The 18,928-nt window shown below is 37.3% G+C and overlaps 1 protein-coding gene across 1 annotated transcript in view; it reads right to left on the bottom strand.

Annotated features, from left to right (window-relative positions):
- HOMER1 (homer scaffold protein 1) overlaps positions 1-18,928 on the bottom strand; it is a 180,958-nt gene that overhangs the window by 27,191 nt on the left and 134,839 nt on the right. The window contains exon 6 of the mRNA XM_066273654.1: positions 1,235-1,391. Within this exon, the coding sequence (XP_066129751.1) occupies positions 1,235-1,391 (157 nt within the window). The remainder of the gene's footprint in view (positions 1-1,234; positions 1,392-18,928) is intronic.

The following is an 18,928-nucleotide window of genomic DNA, read 5'->3' on the forward strand; positions in this document are numbered from 1 at the left end:
GTACTAAAGACAACGGTCTCTCTCTACAGACGTATTTAAAACAGAGAGTACAAAAATGCTAAAGGAAGTTATTCAGGCTGAAGGGAAAATTATACTTGATGGAAATTTAGATTTACAGGAAGGAAAGAAGAACACTGAAAATTATAAATATGCAAGTAAGTAAAAAGATGCCATTTCTTAAATTTTAAAAAATTCAACCCACTCTTTAAAGCAAAACTCTCTTAAAGCACATAAAGGAGATGTGAACTCCTCAATGAGTATTTATTATCTTATGAATTAATTGTTTTAATTTAATGTTTTTATTGTGGCAAAAAAAAATATAAAATTTATCATCTTAACCATTTTAAAATGTACAGTTCAGTACTGTATGGTATATTCACATTATTGTAAAACAGATCTCCAAAACTATTTCATCTTTGCGAAATGAAAACTATTCTATACCCATTAATAACAACTTTCCCCCTCCTTCTCATAAATTAACTTTTATATTTAGGAAGGAATGACATTTCCAAGGTTTATTACTCTCCCTCCTGTTTCTATTTCATTTCTATCTTACTTCCCCTGTCATGCTGGTCCTATTATACCCCTCAAACTGTGCTCTGGCACTAAGCCTGTTCCCTACAGTCTCTCAAGTTCATTTCCCTGGCATCCTTAAAGGGAAATTAGTGGCATGTGCTTCCTGTCAGGTGAATACATATGCTTTGAACTTTAAAAATTATAAAAAAATTTTGGTCTTTCGATGTTAATGGCATTGGGATTTATAATTATAATTTTTCTTTTTCTGCCCTGTATTTCTATTACTTTTATTTAAAATTTCCTTTATTTTTTCAAATTTTTCTTTCTTTAAAGAACAGAAGCGTTATCATTAACTCAGTGAAAATACATGTCAATTCAGTAATTGTACAGAATATATATTATTGTTCCTATTTTATAGATGAGAAAACTGAGCAGAAAGAGGGGAATAACTTAGCAAAAGTCATACAGCTAACAAATGACAGAATAGGAATTTAAAATCAGGTTTTTCAGTTCCAAAAGTTGTATACTCTTCATTCTCATTAAACTGTGGAAAACATTTTTCTTAACCAATACACCCCCATATAATACAACCCATATATGTTCTGACAACCAATGGGACTCACCAAACAATGTTCCTGTGCTGGATCTACATGTAAATTTCCTCTGATCAAGGAAATCTGCTGGCTATAATTTCCATGGACAGCAGTCCTATACTTACCCGCTTGTGCAAGCGTTCTGCTTCCTCTTGATATGCAGCAAGTTGCTGTTTCCATTGTTTCACATTGGCAGTAGACTCCAACAGGGCTGCAGTGAGCTTGGCATTATTTCCTTTGAGAGTAGCCAGTTCAGCCTCCCAATGCTTGCTGATTGCTGAACTAAAATAAAAGAAAACTCTATGTATTACACTGAATATTATTACATTGAAAGGACAGCAGTATTCAGTTCTATTATTTGGTTTATAGTCCATGAATGTTTCAAAGACAACCCAAGAAAAATAAGAACATAAATATTTCATTGAAATGATTCTAGTGAAGAAAACTTAGCAAGTGAAGAAATATGAAAAGTGCCAAAATAGTAGGCTCACTGTGGAAAAGTTCTATTCATTTTGATGGATACAGGTTATCTACCGAAGAGTTATACATTCTCTTTTGAGGAATAAACATTATATCTTGAAAAATATCTATAAACAAAGCCTAACAATGTAGTGTACTTTAAAGAGCATTATAGCCTGAAGTATAATTTCATTCCTTCATATAAAACATGTGAGGATGCTTCAATGTTTCAATAAGCTTTGGGACATGTAATATAGTACTCAAAATTATTGTTGATTTATCTCATTCAGAATTTCAAAATGCTCAAAATACAAACAACTGCTACAATGAATTGATTTCAGGTCCTATGACTGGCCAGACTTAGAAACTAGTATTTAATTTTTGATAGAATTCCAGTGTCACTGATAGAACAAAACTTAAAACAGTCACATTTCCCCATTTAATGTTCTACCTGACAAGTTGGCCAGTTAAGTATTTCAACTAAGACAATTTTCTATTACAAAGATAATTCTATTAGTTGGGAAGACACCTTTCTTAACTTTATAATGAAGAAAGAATTGCCTCATTTGAAAGAAAAAGGTGGTTTCTCTTTCTCATTACTGAACAGTTTATTCCTATTGCTGAAATTCCTTGTTCCATTAACTTAACTAACTAGTGATGATAACAGCCTTCTTTAAACAGCACTTTCATTTTTGCTGTCATCTGTATCAAAGAACAAATGTTTTGATGGACTGATACTTTTACTTTAGATAAAAGAAAGCATAGCTTCTATCATCAAGGTTTCCAGAGCTCATCACATCAGCATTACAAGATCCTTTCTGTGATATTCTTGCCAAAAATATGTAACTCTTATCCCAATTATGAGAAAACATCCCATAAACCCAAACTGAGAGACATTCTAAAAAATAACTGACTGATGCTCTTCAAAAGTGACAAGAAGAGTTAAGACAGAGAAACAGAATGCAGGAGACTAAGAAGAAAGATTTCACTGCAATGTTGGATCCAGCATAGGTTCTAGAACAACAAAAAAGAGATATTGGTGAAAACTGGTGCCTGTCATTTAGTAGTATTGTATCAATGTTAATTTACTCTCTTTGATCATTATATTATGATTATGGAAGATGTTAACATCAAGGGAAGCTGGGTGAGAGGTATACCGGAATTTTCTGTACAGTTTTATAACTTTTATATGACTAAAATTAGTTTAAAACAAAAAGTTTCTAAAGTTTACTGAGAAAATAATTAAACAGTTAAGCTATTAATTTAACAAACCATTTCTATCTTTAAAAATAAAGTTCTTTAGGATTCTGATTTTGTGGAATGATTTTTCAGATCAGATTTTCTGAACAACGTGTGCACTGATTCACCTGCTCTAACTGAATTACAGATTTTTAAAGAACCATCTACCTATTTTTCCACTACAGAAATGAGTTTTATTTAAATAGGTCCTTCCTTCAATCTGAAAACAAGTTTTATTGAATTAATTTAAACATGATATATGCAAATATCAAACCCCTTAAAAATTAAAAAGACCAATTATTTTCAATATTTCTAAAATTTCCTTGTCAAAGTTTTGCAATTATAAAGTAAGATTACCACATATCTTTATAGCAAGAAAAAGAAAAAAGAAAGGAGGTATTTTATATTTTATTTTCCTAAGTTTTATTTTATAGGCTATAGGGAGCAAAGTCCATTAAGAATTTGAGAACTCAGCCTACTTCATAATTATTTCATTAATTGTTTGTGTGATCTTGGACTATGTCAACCACTTTGATCTTAGTTTCTGCTATGTCAAATAAACAGATTAGTCAAAATCTGCACTGGCCATGTCTGGCCTGTGGTGGCACGGTGGATAGAGCAGCGACCTAGAATGCTGAGATCACCAGTTCAAAGCCCTGGGCTTGCCTGGTCAAGGCACATACACAATCAAGCAATGAACAACTAGAGTGAGGCAACTATGAGCTGATACTTCTTGCTTCCCCCACCCTGTAAAATCAATCAATAAAATTAATTAATTAAATAAATAAAATTATCTGCACTATTCAAATGATAGTCACTAACTGCATGTGGTCATTTAAATTTAAATTACTCAAAATTAAATAAAGTTAAAAATTCAACTTCTTAGTCCCATTAAGCATATTTAAGGTACTCAATACCCACTTAAGGCTAGTGGCCACCACATTGGACAGCAAAGACACAGAACTTTCCATCGTCACAGAGTTCTCCTGGATAGTGCTCTCCTAGGTGATCTCTACATTTCAGACTGTTTTTCAGTTTGATGAGTTATGGGCTGAACTGTATCCTCTCCCACCCCCTGGGCTGACTGTGTCCTCTCCCACCCCCTGCCCCCAAATTAATATATATGTTCAAGTCCTAATCCCCATTACCTTAGAATATGACTAGATTTGAAGATAAGATCTTAAAAGAGGTAATTAAGGTTAATGAGGGCCATTAAGAAGGGCCCTAATCCAATGAAGCGTGCCCCAATAAGAAGAGGCGGCTAGGGTACAGACATGCACAGAGGAAGACTATGAGGAGACACCGGAAGAAGATGGCAGTGGCAAGCTAGGAGAGTTCTGAGAAGAAATAAACCTGTCAACATCTTGGTCTAAGACTTCTAGACTCCAAAAGTATAAGAAAATAAACTTCTATTATTTAAATCACCCAGTCTGTAGTATTTGTCAAGGCAGTCTCAGCAACCAAATTAATATATACATACAACATTTTTAAAAAAAATCCACACTATGTATCTATGATATTATGATTTATAATAAATATATATTTTGGTCTTTGTCCATGGTTTCTGGCTCACAGCTAGCCAAACCCTTACTTAAGCCATAGAAGCAATGGAAGCATCTTCTGTGGTAATATTTGGTCTTTTGTCCTTAGTTTCTGAACTGATTTAGAGTTATAAAGGTGAAATGTGTGTCTTGTTATTCATAACAAACCCCTTTCAACCACAACTGAATTTATGTTAACAACGTGACTTTGGAAAATCCCCAAAAGATGTAGGATTTGGTTGCCAGGGAAACCAACCATGAATAGATATTTGGAGCTTTTAATCTCACCCCCTGGTCACTGGGGAGGGGAGAGGGTCTGGAGGTTAAATCAATCACCAATGATTTAATCAAGCATATCTATGTTATGTAACAATGTCTTCATAAAACCCCGAAAAGATGAGGTTTGGAAAGCTTCCAGGTTAGTGAACCAGAATACATCCATGTAACACTGTGCCGGGCCCCAAACTCCACAGGGGCAGAAGCTCCGGGATTGCTGGATTAGGGGACAGTATATTACTGTGGAAAAGCCACAGAGCATGGCCAGGATCCTTCTATGATATGGAAAAAAGACATGCCACTGAGAGAAGGACCGCAAATCTTGTCATCCCTGCCTCCCATCTTACCAGGCACAGAGGAAGACCTGTTATGACTGGAGGAAAAGTAGGAGAATAAAACTGTATAACCCCAAGGGAGAAACAAAAAACACAGTCCTAATCTCAGACTAGTAGAGGTCTCTAACCTTGGGGTATGGGGCAGAAAACTCTTGAATGAGACCCTCAACTGTACAAAGCTGAATTTACCTGCTACTGGGAGAGAAACAGGATCACTGAGAGAACCTCCTGTATGAGACCCTAGGATACAGTCTGCCCAAGATTGAAGGTGAACAAGAAAAACAGAGAACCCTGTCCTATCCTCAAGAGTGTAGAGGCCGACACCCTCTAAGGCAGGGATCCGGAACCTTTTTGGCTGAGAGAGCCATAAACGCCACATATTTTAAAATGTAATTCCATGAAAGCCATACAATATGTTTAACACTAAATACAAGTAAATGTGTGCATTTTACGTAAGACCAACACTTTTAAAGTACAATAAGTCTCTGAAATCTTTTTAATAACGTTGTTATGCTGTTGCTAACCAATGATGAATAAAGTACTTCTTACCATTAATGCGACTTCTGGTGCTGCATGGTTTTGCTGATGGCTTTGTAGTCTGGTTGATACATGGTGAGGTTAAGCTTCATGCAGGTGTTGAGACTTCCATCCGTTAAATGTGATCGTAGGTTGGTCTTAACGTTCTTTAGATGTGAGAAAGACTGCTCACATGCATACGTAGAGCCAAACATTGTCAGTTCAGCAATACTCACGCTGCAGTGTGTGGTATGTGACGGGAAGCGCATTCCAAGTTTTGACAATCAGCTGGTCTGCGGGTTGAAGTTTTTTCATTTCTCCCCACTTGTGTTTGTTCGCCAACTCTGCTTGCTGTCGTGCAAGTTTTTCCAAATCTTCATTCAGTGACTTGAACTTATTCACCCACATGTCTGAGGCCTTCGGGTCAGCAGCTTGTAGCTCAAAACCACAGGGGATGTAACTGAGGTTGGCACTGTCCACTGCACACTCATGTAGATGGGTGATGAACTTAAAAAGACGAGTGTGCTCACAAAATTCTCCAAAGCGTGCTTTGAATGACTGCAGGAGATTAGATATGAAGCCCGCTAGCTACTGGAGATCAAGATGTTGAACAGGGTCACTTGTGCATGCATCTTTAAACTCTCCCAGTTTTTCAAAGGGTAGTAAACAAGCTGTTTCAATGTCAGCGATCAAGAGTTCCAGCTTGTTTTCAAATGCAAACACTGCTTGTTGAAGGGATAAGACTGTATTTCCAACGCTTTGCATTTTCACATTGAGCTGGTTCAGATGTTCAGTCATGTCCATGAGATAGTAGAACTTCAGGAGCCACTTAGTGTTAGCTAACTTAGGATGCTCGATGTTTTTCATTTCAAGAAAAGTCCGGATTTCGCTCACACAAGCCGCGAAACAGCTGAGCACCTTCCCTCTTGACAACCAACACACATTGTTGTGCAGAAGCAGACCAGGATAATTATTCCCAACTTCATCCAGCAGTGTTTTAAACTGGTGATCATTTAAAGCTTGGGCAGCAATAAAGTTGACCACCCGAATGACCAGTGACATCACCTCACCAAGCTGCTCGCCACACATCTGAGCACAAAGCGCCTCCTGATGTAGGATGCAGTGAAAACTTAGGATGGGTCTCTTTTCATGTTCACGAAGAAGCGCTACGAATCCTCTGTTTTTCCCCACCGTGCACGGAGCACCATCAGTACACACCGAAATAAGTTTATCTATCGGTAGATATTTTTTCTTTAGTGAACTCAGTGAAGAACTTGAATAAATCCTCCCCTATTGTTGTCTCTTTCTTAGGCGAAACAGCAAGACTTTCCTCACGTAGTGTGTCACCAACAGCATACCTTGCAATCACAATGAACTGGGATAAATGGCTTATGTTTGTTGACTCATCCAAAGCGAGAGAAAAGAATGGTGCTGCATTTATGTCCTTCACTTGTGTTGCCTCAATTTGATTTGCCATCATGATGATACCATCGTGAACAGTTCTTGCAGACAGAGGTATGTCTTTTATTCATTTGATTATCTTGTCTTTATCAGAAAAGTCATCAAAAAGTTCACTGGCAACATTAAGCATGAATGTTTTGGCATACTCCCCATCTGTGAATGGCTTTCTGTTTCTCACAATTGCTAAAGCACCAGCAAAGCTAGCCAAATTCCAGTTACCTTTTTGGGTCCAAACATGGAGTTGCTGCTGACTAGCTTGCACTCTGCACAGTAGCTTTCTTCCTGCTGCCCCCCACTGGATATTTCGATGCAAATGTAGTATGGTGTGTGTCGAAGTGCCGCTTTATATTTGACCTTTTCATCCATGCAATTTTATCATTGCATATTAGACATACTGCATAACCTGCTCTCTCCACAAAGGCGAATTCCTCTGTCCATTCCTGCTGAAAAGTACAATACTCCTCATCTTTTTTTCTTTTAGCCATCTTCTTCGTCAAAAGAGTTTCTGCAATTAGCTAGCTGACTACTTGATTAAAAGGAGGGAAGTTTACTTCCTGACCTCACAAAGACCCGTGTACATTACGCATTATCCAATAAAAATTTGGTGTTTTCCCAGACGACAGCTGTGATTGGCTCCAGCCACCCGCAACCATAAACATGAGCAGTAGGAAATGAATGGATTGTAATACATGAGAATATTTTATATTTTTAACGTTATTATTTTTTTCTTAAAGATTTGTCTGCGAGCCAGATACAGCCATCAAAAGAGCCACATTTGGCTTGCAAGCCATAGGTTCCTAACCCCTGCTCTAAGGCAAAGGTACATAGAAGAGACCAAAAGCTGAGGGTAGAGCAGAAACAATGAATAAACCCTCTAACAACAAAAGCAAAAGGTAACCCTAACTCTAAGCAAAAGGTAATGCTTGAAGTGTTAAGGTCTGCAATATACTTACTCACGGTAACCATATCAATAAGTGAGCCAAAAGACGAGGTTTGGAAAGCTCCTATACTAACGGTCTAGCAAGAGTCAGACTTATTTTCACAATTTTACAGTATTTACCTTTACTGTAAATAGTAAATGCTATTTACCTTTATTTTAACCTTCAATAAAAAAGTTACAAAATGTACCAAAAAGCAAGAAAAAACCCTACAGTCAGGAGAGAAAGCAATCAATAGTCATATTCATATTATCAAACAAGAAATATAAAATAGTTATGTTGAAGGCCTAAATGGAAAAGGAGAACATATGCATCATCACATGGTGAATTTTAGTCAAAAATGGAAACTGTAAGAGTCAAGTGGAATTGCTGGGGGGGGCACACATAACATTAGTAACAGAGATGAAGAACGCTTATGACAAGCTCCTCAGTTGAATGTGACATGGATGTATGAAAGTCAGTGAATCTGAAACCAGACCAACAGAAATTAACCAAATAGAAGCACAGAGATAAAAAAAAACAATGAAAAAACAATAACAACAACAACAACAACAACAGGGTATTCAAGACCTGGTGCAGCAATAACAAACTGTCTAACACATGTATAATTAGATTCCCAAAAGAAAAAAAGGGCAGAAAAACCACTGGAAGAGCTAATGACTGAAGTTTTTCCAAAAATAATAAAAGACATTAAACCACAGATCCAAAAAACTCAAAAACATATTACATACAGAGGAATAAAAGTAACAATTACAGGAGGTTTCTCATCACAAATTGAACAATGCAGAAGACAATGAAGTGCTGAAAGAAAAGAATGATGAATCCAGAATTCTACAACAATGAAAATAACCTCTCTAAGTGAAGTTGAAATAAAGGGTTTTTCAGACAAACAAAAGCTGAGAGAACTTATTACCAGAAGACACTATATAAAATATTAAAGCTATTAAGATGAAAGAATATGATACAATAGAGACTTGAATCTCCATAAAGGTATGAAATATCTGGAAATTATTATTTTTTGTCTTATTTTATTTTAATCTTTTTTACTTAATTCATTTTAGAGAGGAGAGAGAGAGAGAGAGAGAGAGAGAGAGAGAGAGAGAGAGAGAGAAAGAAAGGGGGGAGGCGCAGGAAGCATCAACTCCCATATGTGCCCTGACCAGACAAGTTCAGGGGATTTGAACTGGCAACCTCAGCATTCCAGGTCGATGCTTTATCCACTGCACCACCACAGATCAGGCTGGAAATTATTAAAATAAAGATTAATTATAAGGCCCTGGCCGGTTGGCTCAGTGGAAGAGCATCGGCCTGGCATGCAAAAGTCCCAGGATCATTCCCCAGCCAGGGCACACAGGAGGTGCACCCATCTGCTTCTCCATCTTTCCTCTCTGTATCTCTCTCTTCCCCTCCCACAGCCAAAGCTCCATTGGAGCAAAGTTGGCCCGGGTGCTGAGGATGGCTCCATGGCCTCTGCCTCAGGCGCTAGAATGGCTATGGTTGCAACGGAGCAACACCCCAGATGGGCAGAGCATCTCCCCCTGGTGGGCATGCCAGGTGGATCCTAGTCAGGCACATGTGGGAGTCTGTTTCTCTGCCTCCCCACTTCTCACTTCAGAAAAATACAGGGAACAAACAGATAAATTATAGAAGGTTCAAGATTATAGAGGCAGGGATACCTAAAGGAAAGGAATAGGACATAGACATGGTATAATTACAATTAGTTTGGGGCAGGAAAAAATGGAATGTCTCTGGAGCAGGATAAAAAAAGATCAACTTACAAAATCTTGATATACTGTAACTTGTTTACTTCATATGAATTCCCATTAACCTTTTCTTTCTTTTGTCTGCAGAGCTCCAAGGACTGCTGATTGCACTCAAACAAGAAAATAAATGTTGAAGAGAATTATTTTATCAAATACTGGTATGCATACTGCACAAGAGTACAATCAACTATAACAATATGAGACTCAACTGTTGAGTCTACAGAAGCAGTGTTACAGAAGACCAGTTCAATGTTAAGTTTCTGTTTTTCTACATTTTTTCTTTTTATTGATTTTAATGTTATGTTTACATAGTTACAAGTGTACCCCCAAATATATCTGCCTCCCTCCCCCCTTGTTCTCCTTGATAACCCCTTTGCCCCCTCCCTCCACCACATTCCACTCTTTCCTCCATGATTTACTATCCTACCCTCTATCTCTCTGGACTCTTTGACTCCTTTTCTGCCTCTCTTCCATTCCTCAGTTCACATTGTTCATTGAATTCCTCATGTGTGTTAAGTCATATAATATTTTTCTTTCTCTGCCTGGCTTATTTCACTTAGCATAAGTTGTCGCAAAGGGTAAAATTTCCTTTTTTTTCTACACAGCTGTGTAGTATTCCATTGTGTATTTGTACCACTGCTTTTTAATCCACTCGTCCACTGACAGACACTTGGGCTGTTTCCAGATCTTGACTATCATAAACAATGCTGCCATAAACATGGGGGTGCATTTCTTCTTTTGAATCAGTGATTTGTTATTCTTAGGAAATATTCCTAGAAGTGGGATAGCTGGGTCAAAAGGCAGTTCCACTTTTAATTTTTGAGGAATCTCCATACTGTTTTCCATACTGGCTGCATCAGTTTGCATTCCCACCAGCAGTGCAGGAGGGTTCCCTTATCTCCACACCCTCGCCAGCACTTATTCTGTGTTGTTTTGTTAATGAGCACCACTCTGACTGGTGTGAGGTGGTATCTCATTGTGATTTTAATTTGCATTTCTCTAATGATTAGTGATGTTGAACATTTTTTTCATATGCCCATTGACACATCTCTTTGAAGAAGTGTCTATTGAGTTCTCTTGCCCAATTTTTGATTGGATTTTTTACTTTCCTGGTGCTGAGTTTTACAAGTTTTTTATAAATTTTGGTTATTAACCCCTTATCAGATGTGTTGGCGAATATGTTCTCCCATTGTGTGGGTTGTCTTCTCATTTTGTTTATGTTGTTCTATATCTTTGAAGTATGACATTGGTAATTTAATAGGAATTGCATTGAATTTAATATTGCTTTGGGCAGTATAGACATTTTAATGACATTTATTCTTCCTATCCGTGAACACAGTATGTGCTTCCACTTGTTTGTATCATCCTTGATACAAAATCAAGGATGTTTTATAGTTTTATAGTTATATATATAGTTTTATAGTTATCAATGTTTTATAGTTTTCCGAGAACAGGTCTTTAACCTCCTTGGTTAAATTTACTCCTAGGCACTTTATTTTTTTGGTTGTAATAGTGAAGGGGATTGTTTCCTTAATTTCTCTTTCTGACAGTTCATTGTTGGTGTATATAAATGCCACTGATTTCTGAATATTAATTTTATATCCTGCCACCTTGCTGAATTCATTTATCAGTTCCAGTAGCTTTTGACTGAGACTTTAGGGTTTTCTATGTACAGTATCCAGTCATCAGCAAACAATGACTGTTTTACTTCTTTTCCAATTTGGATGCCTTTTATTTCTTCTTCTTGTCTGACTGCTGTAGCTAGGACAGTGGTCGGCAAACCATGGCTCACGAGCCACACGTGGTTCCTTGGCCCCTTGAGTGTGGCTTTTCCATAAAATACCATGTGCAGGCGCTACCACGATAAGGAATGTACCTATATAGTTTAAGTTTAAAAAATTTGGCATTCAAAAGAAATTTCAATCATTGTACTGTTGATATTTGGCTCTGTTGACTGAGTTTGCTGACCACTGAGCTAGGACTTCCAGAACTATGTTAAATAGAGTGGTGAAAGGGGGCACCCCTGCCTTGTTCCTGATCTTAAGGGGATTGCTTTTTAATTTTTGCCCATTAACTATGATGTTGGCTGTGAGTTTGTCATAGATGGCCTTTCTCATGTTGAAGTATGTTCCCTGTATTCCCACTTGGCTGAGAGTTTTTATCATACATGGACGCTGGATTTTATCAAATGCTTTTTCTGCATCTATTGATATTATCATGTGATTTTTATCCTTCCTTTTGTTTACGTGATGAATCATGTTGATTGATTTGCGAATATTGTACCAGCCTTGCCTCCCAAGAATAAATCCCACTTGATCATGATGTGTGTTTTTTTCATGTATTGCTGGATCCGATTTGCTAATATTTTCTTGAGAATTTTAGCATCTAAGTTCATTAGGGATACTGGCCTATAGTTTTCTTTCTTTGTAGTGTCTTTACCTGGTTTTGCCATGAGGATTATGTTTGCTTCGTAAAAGGAGTTTTGAAAGTTTTCCCTCCTCTTGAATTTTTTGAAACAGCTTGAGAGGGATAGTAGTTCTTTGAATATTTGGTAAAATTTGCCTGTGAAGCCCTCAGGCCCAGGACTTTTGTTTTTTGGGAGTGTTTTGATAACTGTTTCAATCTCTTTGGGTGTAACCAGTCTGTTTAGGTTTTCTGATTCTTCCAGACTGATTTTTGAATGATTATATTTTTCAAGGAATTTATCCATTTCATTGAGACTGTCCCATTTTGAGGCAAAGAGTTTTTCATAGTATTTTCTTGAAATCCTTTGAATGTCTGCTGTGTCAGTTGTAACTTCTCCACTCCCATTTCTAATTTTATTTTTTTGAGCCTTCTCTCTTTTTCTCTTGATGAGTCTGGTTAAAGATTCATCAATTTTGACACCAGAGAAATGGCGCCGTGAGGAGTGCCCCGATACCTCTCCCCAAAATTTCAACAAGTTCTACAACCAGTGACAGAAAAATCTATCCTTGGAGCGTCTGGAAGTCCCACACACTGAACACGAAGGTATGATCGAACGAAAAATTGACTAAATATATAATGAACCCTATAGGAAATAAGATGGAGAAAGGAACACTCTGCCTTCCTCACTAACCTGAGCAAGGGCTGCTTTCACTTGGAACTGAGAGAAAGTGGGGGATGGGAGCACGGAGGGAACTGGGCTGCGGCACAGATGTCCAAGTCAAGGAAAGAGTGTGCCCGTGACGACTTAGCCCACACAAGCTAACGCCGGTGCCGGACCCCAGCAAAGGCTGGCGATAGGCGGCCTCCATTAGCCCCAATATCTTGGTCAGTGACAGCGGATAGTGTGCGAGAGGTTTTCCTCCTAGCACCCTGGGAGTGGGCGCCTGGTGGCTCTGATTGGCAGAGCTTTCATACTCAGGACTGTACGTGAAAAAGAGGGACTTGACAGCTTTTAAGACCTCCTATTCTGCAGGCAGCGACTAGGGCATCTTCCTGCCAGCCAAAACAGGTTACAAAGTGCAAAAAGCCTGGGGAGAGTGGTCCCACAGAGTGCTGAGGCATACTGGACACTCCTGGAAACTCATTGAAAGACACCTTGAGAGCAACTGGCTCCCAGCCCTGCCTGATTACGCTGGTGGCTCTGACTGACAGAGCCTTAACCAGAGCCCCGTGCTAAGTGGGGATAGAGTGGGAATTTCCCAGCTCTTTGAGCCTCTTACTCTCTAGGCGGAGGCAGTGGCAACCTCATAGCTGGATCATCAGGCTGCTAATTCAGGAAGGAGACTAGGAGAGAGGCTCCAGGAAAACGAACTCTCCCATTGTTGGAGCCTGCAAATGCTAACAAGCCCCAACTACCAACGAGACTTAAGCCAAGTTGTGTCATCACAATAGCGACACATCAACTGCAAATTTCTACCTAAATGTGCCAGAGGGGCAGAACCTGGGGTAAGAAAGAAAAAGGAAGAAGATAACCTCTCAAAATCAAGAAAAATCCACAGACTTTATTACTTTTTCCACTTTTGTTTGTTTCCCCCATCTTCTTGTCTTTATTTATTTATTTTCTTCCATCTTGGTCCTTTTATTCTCTGCTTGTCTTATTCTTTTCTCTTCATCTTGAACTACATTACCCATAGGTGTTACATTTCCCATTTTTTTCTTTTCTACTGCCTTTCTCTCTATGAGGGTTACACTCCAAAATCCTTAACTCTCCTTTCCTTTTTTCTTCTTTTCTTTTTTCCCTTTTTCTCTTTTTTCTCCCTCTCTCTTAGTTTCTTCTTTTCTCCTTTACTTTTCCTCTCATTCAATCCTCACTCACAAACAAATTATTTTATTTGGGACTCAAAGTTTTTCTTTGTGGCATTTTGGGTGCTTTTTACCTTGCTTTTTAACTCATTAGCATTCCCCCCAAACCCAGCTCTCCATTCTATGTAGTTTTTGTTCCACTTAATACAATAGTATTTTTTTTCTTTTTCTTGTTTCCCTCTTATCCTTTTCATTATATCTCTCAGTCGACCATCATTTACAAGCAAATCATTTTATTCTTGACCCAAATTTTTTTCCTTTTTTGCCTTTTGTGGGTCCTTACCTCCTTTCTTGCCACTTTAGCACTTTTCCCCAACTCAGGCCTTCCATTATAGGTAGTTTTGTTCCATTTAGAACAATATAATTCACAGTTTTTCAAGGTATTTTCTCAAAGAGGTAAAGAAAAAAGGAAAAAAAGAAATAATTTTTTTTAATTTTATATATTTTTACTCGATATTCTTTATTAATTCTCATTAGTATTATTGACAAAACCACCCTCAGATGCCATTAAGGAAAAGGAAATCGTATATCATGGATACAAAAGACAGAAATGTAGTATAGATAGATGAGGAAAAAATCTATGAAAAAAATTTAATAGATTGGAAACCTTGGTGTTAAATGACAGAGGATTTAAAATAGAAATCCTAAAAATACTCAGAGATATACAAGAAAACACAGAAAGGCAATTTAGGGAGCTCAGAAAAAAACTCAACGAACACAAAGAATATATTACCAAGGAAATTGAAACTATAAAAACAAATCAAAGAGAGATGAAAAACTCAATTCATGAACTGAAAAATGAGGTAAGAAGCTTAGGTAATAGAACAGGCCAGATAGAAGGTAGGATTAATGACATAGAAGACAAGCAACTTGAGGCACAACAGACAGAAGAAGAGAGAGACTCAAAAATGTATTTTATTTTATTTTATTTTATTTTTTTTCATTTTTCTGAAGCCGGAAACAGGGAGAGACAGTCAGAGAGACTCCCGCATGCGCCCGACCGGGATCCACCCGGCACGCCCACCATGGGGCGACGCTCTGCCCACCAGGGGGCGATGCTCTGCCCATCCTGGGCGTCGCCATGTTGCGACCAGAGCCACTCTAGCGCCTGAGGCAGAGGCCACAGAGCCATCCACAGCGCCCGGGCCATCTTTGCTCCAATGGAGCCTTGGCTGTGGGAGGGGAAGGGAGAGACAGAGAGGAAAGCGCGGCGGAGGGGTGGAGAAGCAAATGGGCGCTTCTCCTGTGTGCCCTGGCCGGGAATCGAACCCGGGTCCTCCGCACGCTAGGCCGACGCTCTACCGCTGAGCCAACCGGCCAGGGCGAGACTCAAAAATTTAAAAAAATGAGAAAGCCCTACAGGAATTGTCTGACTCCATCAAAAAGACTAACATAAAAATAATAGGTATATCAGAAGAAGAGAGAGAAAATGGAATGGAGAACATATTTAAACAAATAATAGATGAGAACTTCCCAAGCCTGTGGAAAGACTTAAACCTCAAATTCAAGAAGCAAACAGAACACTGAGTTTTCTTAACCCCAACAAACCTACTCCAAGGCACATCATAATGAAATTGGCATAAACCAACGACAAAGAAGAAATTCTCAAGGCAGCCAGGGAAAAGAAGAATACAACATATAAAGGAAGGCCTATTAGATTATCATTTGATTTCTTAGCAAACTCTACAAGCTAGAAGAGAGTGGACCCCAATATTTAAAAGTTCTGAAAGAGAGGAACTTCCAGCCAAGAATACTATACCCATCAAAGCTATCCTTCAAATATGAAGGAGAAATAAAAACATTCACAGATACAGAAAAGATGAGGGAATTTATCATCAGAAAACCCCCACTTCAGGAAATACTAAAGGGGGTTTTCCAACCAGATACAAAGAACAAAACACCACAAGTAAAAGCTCCACCAACAACACAATAAAACCAAATTTAAACTGTGACAACAAAACAAAAAAAAGGAGGGGGGAGAGGCCAGAAATTAACAGTAGCAAAGGACGATGGAGTGCAGAAGCACTCATAAAATAGTGTACTACAATGAACATGGTAGGTATCCTTCTTATTACTTAATGATAACTACCCTTGAAAAAACCACCACAGAAGCACATGACTCAAAAAAAGGTAGTAACAGAGAAAAGAAGTATGGCTTACAACCAAACAAAAAACAAATGATAGAAAAACAGATGAGAAGAATCAAACAACATACAAAACTGACAGAAAGCAATTTATAAAATGGCAATAGGAAACCCTCAAGTGTCAATAATTACAATGAATGTAAATGGATTAATCTCACCAATAAAAAGACACAGAGTAGCAGAATGGATAAAAAAAGAAAATCCAACTGTATGCTGCCTACAAGAAACACATCTAAGCAACAAAGATAAAAACAAATTCAAAGTGAAAGGCTGGAAAACAATACTCCAAGCAAATAACATCCAAAAAAAAGCAGGTGTAGCAATACTCATATCTAATAATGCTGACTACAAGAAAGCAAAAGTAACAAGAGAAAAATGGTCATTTCATAATGATTAGGGACACTGAATCAAAGAAGACATAACAATTCTTAATATATATGCACCAAACCAAGGACCACCAAAATATATAAGACAGCTACTAATTTACCTAAAAACAAAAACTGACAAAAATATAATCATACTTGGATACCTCAATACACCCCTGACAGCTCTAGATTTTTCATCCAAACAGAAAATCAATAAAGAAATATTGGCCTTAAATGAAACACTAGAGCAGTTGGATATGATAGACATCTACAGAACATTTCATCCCAAAGTGACAGAGTATACATTTTTCTGTAGTGTACATGGAACATTTTCAAGAATTGATCATATGTTGGACCACAAAAATAACATCAGCAAATTCAGAAAAACTGAAATTGTGCCAAGCATACTTTCTGATCATAAAGCCTTGAAACTAGAATTCAACTGCAAAAAAGAGGGAAAAACCCCCACAAAAATGTGGAAACTAAACAACATACTTTTAAAAAATGAGTGGGTCAAAGAAGAAATAAGCGCAGAGATCAAAAGATATATACACACAAATGAAAATGACAATACGACATACCAGAATCTCTGGGATGCAGCAAAAGCAGTAATAAGAGGGAAGTTCATGTCATTTCAGGTCTATATGAACAAACGAGAGAGCCCAAGTAAACCACTTAACTTCCCACCTTAAGGAACTAGAAAAAGAAGAACAAAGACAACCCAAAACAAGCCAAAGAAAGGAAATAATAAAAATCAGAGCAGTAATAAATGATATAGAGAACAGAAAAACTATAGAAAGTTATTAATAAAACAAGGAGCTGGTTCTTTGAAAAGATCAACAAAATTGACAAACCCTTGGCAAGACTCACCAAGGAAAAAAGAAAAAGGACTCATATAAACAAAATCCAAAATGAAAGAAGAGAAATCACCACAGACATAATAGTTATACAAAGAATTATTGTAGAATACTATGAAAAACTATATGCCACCAAATTCAACAATCTAGAAGAAATGGATAAATTCCTAGAACAACACAACCTTCCTAGACTGAGTAATAAAGAAGCAGAAAGCCTAAACAGACCAATTAGCAGGGAGGAAATAGAAAAAACTATTAAAAACCTCTCCAAAAATAAAAGTCCAGGCCCAGACGGTTATACTAGTAAATTCTATCAAGCATTCAAAGAAGACTTGGTTCCTATTCTACTCAAAGTCTTCCAAAAAATTGAAGAAGCAATACTTCCAAACACATTTTATGAGACCAACATAACCCTCATACCGAAACCTGGCAAGGATGGCACAAAAAAAGAAAATTACAGACCAATATCTCTAATGAATACAGATGCTAAAATACTAAACAAAATACTAGCAAATCGAATACAACAACATATTAAAAAAAAATACATCATGATCAAGTGGGATTCATCCCAGAATCTCAAGGATGTTTCAACTTATGTAAAATGGTTAACATAATACACCATATCAACAAAATAAAGAACAAAAACCATGTGATCTTATCAATAGATGCAGAAAAGGCATTTGATAAAATACAACACAACTTTACGTTTAAAACACTCAACAAAATGGGTATAGAAGAAAAATATTTCAACATGATAAAGGCCATATATGATAAATCATCAGCTAACATCATATTAAATGGCATAAAACTGAGGACTATCCCCCTTAAATCAGGAAAAAGACAGGGTTGTCCACTGTCTTCACTCTTATTTAACTTGGTGCTAGAAGTTCTAGCCCGAGCAATTAGACAAGATAAAGAAATAAAAGGCATCCATATCGGAAAAGAAGAAGTAAAGGTTTCACTTTTTGCAGATATGATCCTATGCATCAAAAACCCCAAAGACTCCACAAAAAGGTTACTAGAAACAATAAAACAATACAGTAAGGTTGCAGGATACAAAATTAATATACAAAAGTCCATAGCCTTTCTATATGCCAACAATTGAACATTAGAAAACGAACTCAAAAGAATAATCCCCTTCATGTTGGCAACAACAACAACAAAAAATACCTAAGAATAAATATAACAAAGAATGTAAAGGACCTGTATAATGAAAACTACAAAGCAATGTTAAGGGAAATCGAAAAAGATACAATGAGATGGAAGAATATTTCTTGTTCTTGGATAGGAAGAATAAATATAATCAAGATGGCCATATCATCCAAAGCAATATACAAACAATGCAATTCCCATCAAAATTCCAATGACATTTTTTAAAGAAATGGAACAAAAAAATCATCAGATTTATATAGAACTATAAAAAACCCCGAATAGCCAAAGCAATCCTAAGGAAAAAGAATGAAACTGGGGGCATTACAATACCTGACTTCAAATTATATTATAGAGCCACGACAATCAAAACAGCATGGTATTGGCAGAAAAACAGACACTCAGACCAATGGAACAGAATAGAAAGTCCAGAAATAAAACCACATATATATGGTCAAATAATTTTCAATAAAGGGGCCAACAACACACAATGGAAAAAAAGAAAGC

This window comes from Saccopteryx bilineata, chromosome 4 (genome assembly GCF_036850765.1).
Source record: "Saccopteryx bilineata isolate mSacBil1 chromosome 4, mSacBil1_pri_phased_curated, whole genome shotgun sequence".
Lineage (NCBI taxonomy): Eukaryota > Metazoa > Chordata > Mammalia > Chiroptera > Emballonuridae > Saccopteryx > Saccopteryx bilineata.